The sequence below is a fragment of the Stylophora pistillata genome, chromosome 12 (genome assembly GCF_964205215.1).
Source record: "Stylophora pistillata chromosome 12, jaStyPist1.2, whole genome shotgun sequence".
Classification (NCBI taxonomy): domain Eukaryota; kingdom Metazoa; phylum Cnidaria; class Anthozoa; order Scleractinia; family Pocilloporidae; genus Stylophora; species Stylophora pistillata.
In genome coordinates, this window is record NC_142530.1 from 10980319 (window position 1) to 10990000 (window position 9682).

The 9682-nt window shown below is 39.2% G+C and overlaps 1 protein-coding gene and 1 long non-coding RNA gene across 3 annotated transcripts in view; one reads left to right on the forward strand and one right to left on the reverse strand.

Annotated features, from left to right (window-relative positions):
* Positions 1 to 1723: 1723 nt before the first annotated feature.
* On the reverse strand, positions 1724 to 8138 carry LOC111331090 (protein CDV3 homolog A). Of its 2 annotated transcripts, none has more exons than XM_022936123.2 (6): positions 7823 to 8138; positions 4855 to 4934; positions 4437 to 4495; positions 3299 to 3373; positions 2996 to 3161; positions 1724 to 2818 (listed from the first exon to the last, which is right to left on the reverse strand). In XM_022936123.2, the coding sequence occupies exons 1-6, from the start codon at positions 8018 to 8020 to the stop codon at positions 2692 to 2694; spliced, it is 705 nt and encodes a 234-aa protein (XP_022791858.1). In that variant the 5' UTR covers positions 8021 to 8138; the 3' UTR covers positions 1724 to 2691. The 2 variants fall into 2 exon arrangements, with proteins under 2 accessions (XP_022791858.1, XP_022791857.1); XM_022936122.2 differs by having other exon boundaries at positions 1724 to 2821; positions 7823 to 8137.
* Positions 8139 to 8637: 499 nt separating this feature from the next.
* The window catches only part of LOC148718793 (uncharacterized), a 4003-nt gene continuing 2958 nt past the window's right edge, over positions 8638 to 9682 (forward strand). The window contains exon 1 of the long non-coding RNA XR_015993999.1: positions 8638 to 9682. This exon is cut by the window's right edge and continues 612 nt beyond it. This is a non-coding gene — a long non-coding RNA (uncharacterized LOC148718793).

Here is a 9682-nt window from a genome sequence, read left to right on the forward strand (position 1 = left end):
GCAAGGCATGTCTAGGCTGCATGCAGCGGATACCACAGGAATGGATGTCATCTGATACCTGGAAAGCAATTGAAAATAGACAGAGATTAAAGAAGAAAGTTATGGATTCGAAATTCCAACGGCTTAAAGAAAGGCATCAAGAGATGTATCGGGCAGCGGACAAGGAGGTGAAACGCCGAGCAAGAGTGGATCAAACGGAAGTACATGGAGAACCTTGCATCCCAGGCGGAAGAGGCAGCTACGCGCAATGAACAAGGAACAGATCACCAAGATCATAACAGGTAAATGCCACACAACCGTGCTTGTAAGGGACAAGAACGGTATCCTATTAACATTAGGGGAAGAGCAACAACGGCGACGGTCGGAGCACTTTAGAGAGCTTTTAAACAGACCACCACCAACAGTATTGCCCAACATCTAGGAAGCCGGAACTGACCTTGACATCAACAAAGACGTTCCCACGAGGAGGGAAATCATCCAAGTCATTAATTCCCTGAATAATGGAAAAGCTCCTGGCCATGATAATCTAAATGCCGAGCTGTTTAAAGCAGCTCCTGAGCTTGCGGCAACCATTCTGACCCCTTTTGTTTACAAAGATCTGGGAACAGGAAGAAATTCCGACAGATTGGAGTAGAGGAGTGATAATCAAGACACCAAAAAAAGGGTCTCTATAAAAGTGATTGTAACAACTGGTGAGTCTGTGCCGAGTAAAATCTTTTGCAAGGTCATTATACAGCGCATCACCCAAGCTGTTGATGACATCCTACGGAACGAGCAATCTAGATTTCGCAAAGGGCGTGGATGTACGGATCTTATTTTCACACTACAGAACATACTTTAGCAATGTACTGAGTGGAACAGGGAGTTGTATGTAAATTTCATCGACTATGAGAAAATGTTTGACAGCATTCATATGGACAGTCTTTGGCGGATCCTCAGAGCATGTGACCTGCCAGTTAGCTTGTGGCCTCTCAGTTAGCTTAATGGATAGAGCTCTGGACTGTTGTGCGGGAGGTCGAGGGTTCGAGCAACACTCAAGGTCTTAAAATAATTGAGAAGAATATGCTACCTAGTCCTCCCTATAACATCAAGAAGTGGTTAGATATTCTAGTCTTCTCGGATAGGGACGAATAAATGGAGGTCCCGTCTCCTGCAGGGTTAGGGATAGGAGACGTTAATTTCCCACGCACGAGATTACTGTGTGATGGATGTCCTCCCCTGGGGTGGGATGGGTGGGTACACATATAGAGGGCCACAGGATCATCAGTTGAACTACTGTCACGTGCTACCCTCTTGAAATGAAGTCTACATATCACATTCCACAACGCATTGTTAATATCATCAAATGCTTCTACTCAAATTTCACATGTTGCATCGGTCAGGGGGGTCTAAGTTTTGAAGTTAAAACCGGCGTACGGTAGGGATGTGTCATGTCGTCCATGCTATTCAATATTGCTATCGAGTGGGTCCTTTGTCCAACAATGGAAGATCAGCGAAGAGGCACAAGATGGACCCCTTTTACTACGCTCGAAGACCTCGACTTCGCAGACGACTTAGCCCTATTGTCCCACACTCGACAGCACATTCAAGAGAAGACAGACCGGCTCAGCATGTTCAGCAACCAGGTCGGCTTGATAATTAGCTTCAGTTGAAGAGGACGGAGGCCAGGTGTGTTAATGACCCTTCCTCAACAAAGATCAGAGTAAGAGGACAGGACATTCCATACACCAACAACCTCAATATAATTGTGTAATTGAAATCATATCGATCACATTTCAGGTACATCGTCAAATTGCGTCAAGTAGTCTTAGATGAATTTAATTTAGTGTTGGGAAGTTCTTCCGTTTAGTTAACTAAAGTATAGTTACCTTACACAGTCGTATGCACTTAATCGGTGCTGACTTGTTTAACAGGCGATTTGCTTCGATCATATAATAAACTAAGCTGCACTAATGTAGGTTGAGCACAGTCAGTATTACCTGGAGATAACGGTCTACATTACAAAATAACACATTTCGCAAATCTTTTTCTGCACAAAAATAACATTAAATATTTCGAAAAAGCAACCTTCCAAGATTTGAGTGTTTTGCTCGCTTTAAATCAGTAAATTAGTTTTAAGAGTTTGTGTAAGTCACACCCGACAAAATCAGATTTTAGTAGATGATTTCAGTTAAGTTATTAAGGCGAGGTATCTTTTCCCATCTTTAATTTGGGACGTAAACAGTAAAGGGAACAGATACTGATACTTCCGCAATCAACAGTCTGAATTGCCACATATCCATGAAAAGCTAATGAAGACTGTCACAACCAGAAGATTTTTTCATTTTAACAACAATACACTTTAGAGCAGAACGGTTCAAGGGAAAGATACTTGCCAGGGGATGTTGTTTAATTTTACTGCAAATTTGCGCTTTAATGTTCAGCAATGCATATCAGGGAGTAAAAATAATTCACACTTAGATCTTGTCAGTGAAAGCCTAGGGTAAATTAAGCCCATTCCTGGGTAGTTAGGAAATATGTTCCCTTGAAAAAGCAATCAAACAACAGTTAACCTTGAATTGACTTTCAAAAATTTTTAAAACAAAATTAAGGTAATGAAAATTACTGGATTCTATTCTCTTTTTCAAGCGTTCAGCAAGATTCAGTTTGTATTTGCTTTGTAATAATTGTGTAATGTAGTAGCAATCAGCCCTAGCTTCTTCTCAGTGCCTCAAACTTATTTCCCAGGTCAAGTTGTGGTCCTCTGTCAGCTAAATTCTCAACTGTTCGTGATCCGTGCTTCACAGTCTCAAAACTTTTCCCACCATTAGTCTCCTTGCTACTGCAAAACAAGATAAAAAAAGTAATTAAAAGTCAATGCAGCTTGCAACGGATAGAGATCAGTAGAGCAGATCTCATGTGACCGGTACTTCAGAGAAGTCATTATTTTATCACATGATATCTACCACTTTTAAAAGCAATTTTTAAATTTCAGTCATTAATGACATCAACAAACCTTTTATCATTTGATGCCATGGCTGCTGATAATGAGGGGAAAGCAATTTCGCTGTCAATTTCAGGCATCTTACGGCCAGAAGAAACTGGTGCCCTTCTACCAGGGGCTCTGTAGGCTGGTGGTCTGTAGACCCCCACTGGTTTAGACTCCTCTGAGTCCTGGGAAGCTGTGGATAAACCAAGAAACAATCAAAGAATAAATACATCAAGTACAGAGAGTGGATTGAATCAAACTCAAACCTCTCTCAAGCAGACCATGATCCTCTCCCCCCCCCCCCCCCGGCTTATGAAGAGAAGGAATTACCAGCAGTGCCTTGGGATGCTGTGGAAAGTTGCTGCCATGGTCCTACAGTTTTGTCTTTCCTTACGGATGGGTCTCCTGAAAATTAGCATGTGAAATATCAATTACACAACAATAACCTACATATATCTCACAACCAACCTGATCAATTTCACAAAAAAATTTCTACTTCATAATTAAAGAAGCTTCCAGGTCAAATTTGAAACAAATGTACTAACAGTTTTCTTCTAGACTGCAAAACACAATTTACCAAATTGGAATTTCTTCTTTAGTAGAATTGCCATGCTTAACAAAACAGTCAATGCTGGGAGCAGTTAGTCATTCTTGTATGCAGACTCTATATCTTCATTTCCAAAGAGGGAAAAGTATTATGGTAGAATAATTAACAAATGGTAAACACCACAGCATACACTATTGAGTTATGGGTGCACGCGGGAGGTTGCTAAGCACTAAAGAAGTGTAAGAGTCGCTTAAGGCGATAGCCAAGAGCGACTCTAGCTTCTTGAGTGCTTAGCAAACCTCCCAAGTGCATCCATAACTCAATAGTGTACGCTGTGGTGTTTATCATTTGTTTTATAACATAACGTTGATACATTGTAGCTAAAGAGTTCCCTTTTATTTAACAAATCTTACGTGACCACAAAAAAGACAAGCGCACGCAGAAAAATAGTCTTTGCATTTGCTCACATCAGCAGCGTACACCCATGGGCAAATGGTGGACGCTAAATTGACAAATCAGAGCATGTGCTTTACTTTGGTTATGTTATAATGTGTCTTTGTCTTTCAGTTAAAGTAAGACAAACATTTCTATTTGACACCTAAATAAAGCTCCAACGTTTCCTTGTTGAAGACAGTGCCTCTGGTCATCTGCACTTTAGGCCTTGAGATGTTGCACGAACAGCCAAAAAACATTTTTCTCTCTGGTGACTGAAATTTTATTTCTGGCCATCATTTTGTGATTTAGGTCATCAAATCATGACTTGGAAAAGAGTTGAGCTTGAAGTACTTTCTCAAATAGCAGCTAATGCTCATCTCAGTTGCTGGAGTGTTGCTACTCCAATGTAGGCTGATAATGAAAAATAACATTGATCTCCTTAACTGTCCACAGAAAATTATATATTGGGACAGTGTCATACCATACCTTCATCCTCTTCATCTTCTTGTTCATTACCCTCAGATCCTTCACCTTCTGTATTCTCTCTTCAGAGCAAAAAAGGTTTACAGGAAGCTTACAGTCATCATTTTTTATACAGACCATTATTAATATGATTATTACCATCATTATCATTGCCAAGATTGTTATTGTTATTTCAACAGTAGCTTCAGCTTATTAAAAGAAAAGTGACAAGTTCACTCAGAAAGACAAAATAATTTAAAGGTAAGAAAAGCTCCATTGAATTTAGTAGGGCAAAATTCTCAATTGGTAATAACAACAATACTTGGAATCCCCCAAAAAGATTGAAAGATGTTTTAAATTTGAAACTTAACTTGAACCTTATTATAAGTGAAGTTCAGGTACACTTTCTCACAGCCCCGACTCTCAATATATAACAACTCACCCAATCTGTAATGACTGTATCCTTAGTCCTGAGTAATCTTTCTCTTCTGGTTCCTGAAAGTCAATCCACTCCTCCTCTTTCTGTAAAAAAAAAAAAAAAAAAAAAAAAAAAAACAGTACTCATAAATTATCCACCATATATTTTGACAGATTTTTATTGTTTTCTAAACCACCCATGGTAGGATGAGATGTTGAAATAAGTTTTTTTTCTCATTTATTCTGCTATTCTGCCATTCTACCATTCTGCCTTTCCACCATTTCTTCATTTTATCAAATATTTTATCTTAAACTCAAGGTATTGTTTTTCGAACCCTGGTCGCTTTACAAATTTATCAGTACTTTTATGTAATTGTTGTTGTTTGAAATGGTGGAATGCTCTCTTTTCAAATAAATCATTAAAAATTTTTCTTCATTCAAAAGTTTCCAAGATATGGAGATCAAACCTAATTAGATATTTATCCGTAGTACTCCAAAACATACAGCCAGCAGCACTAGCAAACAGTGTAATCATGTGCCAATAGTAACATTCACAGCCATCTGAAGAAATTGTCACCAAATGTTGAACAACCGAAGATGTTCCAAAACAAACAAAAGCCCAGAGCAAAGAATTATAATGCAAAACTCCACAGACTTCCTTGTGTGCTATAAGGTCTTTTGTATTCCACTGTTAAACTCCCTTATTCACTCCACAGAACAAAATCATGGCTTCATCTCCAAAGGAGGCAGCAGCCATTATGAAAGGCCACGTATGTTGTATACTACATGTGCCTACTGCTGTACAGTTATAGAGTATGGCAGTAACAAAGCATTGTGGTGTAAAATGCAGAGGAGTTAATGAACAGCTCTTGTTGATGCCAAATTGTGACAAAAGGAGGACTTGGTTAAAACAAAGTTTGGACACTGGTCAATTAACAGACTGTCTATTAAATGTGCATCAAATGTATTTTTATACCAAATTTTGCCACTTTGTACGCTCTGCGTACCTAGTGCAATAGATATACCTTAGCCTGTAGTGCAAGCATCTTATTAGGGCAAGTTAATGTTATTAGCTTGTGATCGTTTATCTGCCATGTTTGATTTGGAGTCAGAGTGGACAGTTGGGGTGAGGGGCAGGGGAAAGGCAAGAAGACGCCTGACTGAGAAGGCTGTTAAAATGGGAAAAAACCCCTGATTAGTTGCGCCTCACTGCATTTCCAGAAATGAGCAGGTACCCAATCAAAAGTAAATCATTTAAAAACCAGAAGCACTGTCTTCCAACAGAAACAAACACACATAGAGCCGATGAGTGAAACTACGAGCAGTTTTTTTTTCCAATAGGAAAGAAGTGGCTTATACAAAACCTCCTCCGTGGTGACAAATATGAGTTGGTATTTACTGCACTCTATATTTTCCAAACAACAATCCTTGAGTGTAGCTTCCTTTTAATTCAATTGATGATGTTTCATCCATTTCATTGCAAATGATACTTTGAAGCAAACAAACAACTGCACTCGAAGGTTCACCCACCGTAACTTGTTCAAACCAGCATATTTTGGTGAAATGGTGTGGCTGTTTTTTTTCATCAAGAAAAGATATGGCTTCACCAAAACCTCTTCCACTGAGGTAAATATGAGTTGATATTTGTCACACTCTATATCCTCCAAACAACAATCCGTGAGCGTAGCTGCCATTAACCCCATCAAAGATGCTTCTTCCATTGGATTATAAACAATACTTCCAAGCTGACAAATGACAACTACCTTCATTGCAATTTGATTGACTTATTTCCCATTCTTGATAAGAGTAAAGACAATGCTGCTCAAGTCAATGTGTCATGCAATGGTTACCAACTGAAAGAATCATTTTATTGGAAAATGATATTTGTTGCAGATTCACTCAGCTGTGCCTTATGAGTCCACAACATTTTGGCCTCTGTGATGATGAATATCATTGTTGATAAGAGTACAGATCATGCTAAACCACATTCCATTCGTTAATCTTCTTCCCATGTGAGAATGTTAAAGGATGTAGAATTAAAGTTCACATGGATAAAATGTCAAAATGCAGAGGTGGGACCCTGAACAAACATTGAGCTAAACCCAATAAAATTAAAAACGAATCTGAAGAAACCAGATCAGATTCATTCAATGATTGCCAGAATTGAAGCTGAACCAGCATACACAAGTCTCGGTCCTACAAAAAACTGTCATACTAAAGAACTTCCACTGAAATGCAAGAATTCAAGGCTCACTGTAAAGACTGATGAGATTTTGAGATAAAAAAAAGAAATTGCAAGATTTGTGATTTTTAACCACAGCATTTGCCACCCCTTATATTACTGATGAGGTATGTAAGATACTTTATCAAATGTGCTCACATAGAAAACAAGGAAGTCTGAAATGTCTTGACTGATCATAACAATAACTTGCATGGAGGGCACAGTACAATCATAGAAGTAGTATCCATACATGTCTATATGTATAGTCTAACAAAAATTTAGTCAATGAAGATGATCAGCTCTGTCACAAGCATAGAAAACGGAGGGGTCTTTTAATGAGGATATTCACTAGCAATTTCAAACAATTTAAATTGCGTTGTCCACAGAATAAGAAAAAGAGGAATTAAGAAAAATTGGTTAACGGAAGGATTAAAGATTCCTTTATGGCCAAGGCTACGTCTGCATTTCACAGCTGTTGCTAGCTCTCCGTCTTCATCTCATTGTGTTTACCAAAGGGCATAATTACGGTAATGCAATGATCATTATGTTTTACTTAACAAGACTTGGACAAGGATATAAACATGACGAAATCAGCTTGCTTCTCGTAAACATAGTATAAGAAAAAAGTTTAGTATGATATGGCTCTTACAAAAATGGCAAATACCATTTTGCTCACTGAAAAAATCTCACGTGATTATGTAAGCCGACCGAGAATGATTAGCGGACGATTCAATGAAGTTTTAAAATGCCTTGAACCTGCATGCACTCGTACCGTGTTGGAAGGCGTCGGTGTCACTCCAGAAGTCTTTTTACTTGGCTGATCTTTAGATCGACCGTCTGTTTCCTTCTGAGTGCTTCCAACTTGCTTCGTAATAGCCTCACTGGTTGTAAATTTGCTTTTTCCTTTGGACTTCTTTCCCTTCTCCTTTTTCGCGAAGAAACTTTCTAACTGTTTGTCATGTTCTGACATAGCTCTCCGAACGAAAAGGGCCCAGGCACAGCGCCGGGCAAAGGGAACAACGTCTAAAATTTCTAGTGTCTTTTACTCTTCAGATCTTTCTTCGAACATTAATGAAGTGACGCATGTGCTCAGGGTAGCTCGCCCTATTCCCTCGCAGTTTGTTTCATCAACATGGCGTCTGAGTCGCAGAGCTTTGGGAGTAAGAAGAATTGTGTTTTTTGTAAAATTGCAGCTAAAGAACAAGAATCTCGCATAATTTTTGAAGACGAGAAGACTGTTGTATTTCCAGACATTCGCCCAGCCGCAAAGCACCATTATTTGGTGATTCCCAAAGAACATTATGGCAATCCGAAGTCGCTCACTTCAGTTGACCTGCAAGTAGTTGAGCATTTGTTTGAGGTTGGAAAGAGTGCTATTACTAACAGTGGTGCTGATTCGGAGGATGTCTTGTATGGCTACCATTGGCCACCATTTAATTCTATACAGCATCTGCATCTCCATGTAATATACCCGAGTGGACAGATGGGATTTTTTGCTCGACAAATCTTCAGACCCAACTCATTCTGGTTTGTTACTCACGAATGGCTTTTAGAACATTTGAAGAAAAATTCTGCCGGTCAATCTTGCTAAAGCTAACTTCGCTCCAGATTTAAAATTTTGGTGGAGCAACGGTTTAGTCAGATAGCCCATGGTTGACTTCAAATATTGACTTCTCGTCCATATTTGAATGACTGTAATGCAACAATAATCTGAAAAGGGCTAATTCGGGAGAATTGTTTTTGCAAGAGCTTTCAAAAGGTGTTGGTAACCGCTGATGCTGTATGCCATGGATGATGAAATACATGTACACGAGAAAAGACACTGTAGCATTAATACTAATAGTACTTTCATCTAGAGCTCTTACTGAGACAGGTACGCACACCATTCGGTACGCACATGTTGAGCTGAGAAAAGAGCAAAATTTTAAAAGAGAAAAATTTACAATTTACCGACGAAACGGGTGTTACGGAAACGAAGACCCTCGAAAACGAAGACCTAAGACCCTGTAAGCAGAAAACCGTAGAAATTACAAGTTAAACACGCATTAAACAGCAACAACGCTTAGTAATATAATGCATGCATAACACTTCACGCGTTTCTTCCCATTATTATACTGCAGTTATTTTGCCATTACTACTGGCCCGTCTTGTCTGTTCTGTTTCGCTATTCGAGCTAATTTGGTGTTGATATTCTCGAGGGTTTCCTCGGGTAAACTTACCACACATATTATTCTGGAACAGCAGGCAGAATTCGAACGATAGCCGCCTTTGATTTATTATAGTTAGCATTGCGTGACAGGAAAACAAAGAACGCGTTCTGTACAGGAAATGACTCTTGGGTTCTGTCAATAAATAATTTACATCTACTGTATTTCGTAGCTAAAATAGATTCTGACGGTCGTTAAGCCTTCTCTGGTGGAAAATTCTCGCTACAAAGTAAGCAACTCTTTTGGCTAATGCAGGGTCTTCGTTTTCGTACTACGAAAACTAAGATTGGGGGTCTTTGTTTTCGTACTACGAAAACGAAGACCGGGTCTTAGGTCTTAGGTTTTCGTTTCCGAGGGTCTTCGTTTTCGTAACACCCCCGACGAAACAATTTTACTGTAAACAAGGTTGACGCGCACTTGTTCGA

Bases quoted from the DNA above. Each gene is read 5' to 3' on its own strand.
- LOC111331090 (XM_022936122.2), bottom strand. From the start codon at position 8,020: ATGTCAGAACATGACAAACAGTTAGAAAGTTTCTTCGCGAAAAAGGAG. The intron at 3,374-4,436 runs GTATGGTATGAC...GCTAATTTTCAG, and splicing joins AGAAGATGAAGAGGATGAAG to GAGACCCATCCGTAAGGAAA. The intron at 2,822-2,995 runs GTTTGTTGATGT...CTTGTTTTGCAG, and splicing joins ATGGCATCAAATGATAAAAG to TAGCAAGGAGACTAATGGTG.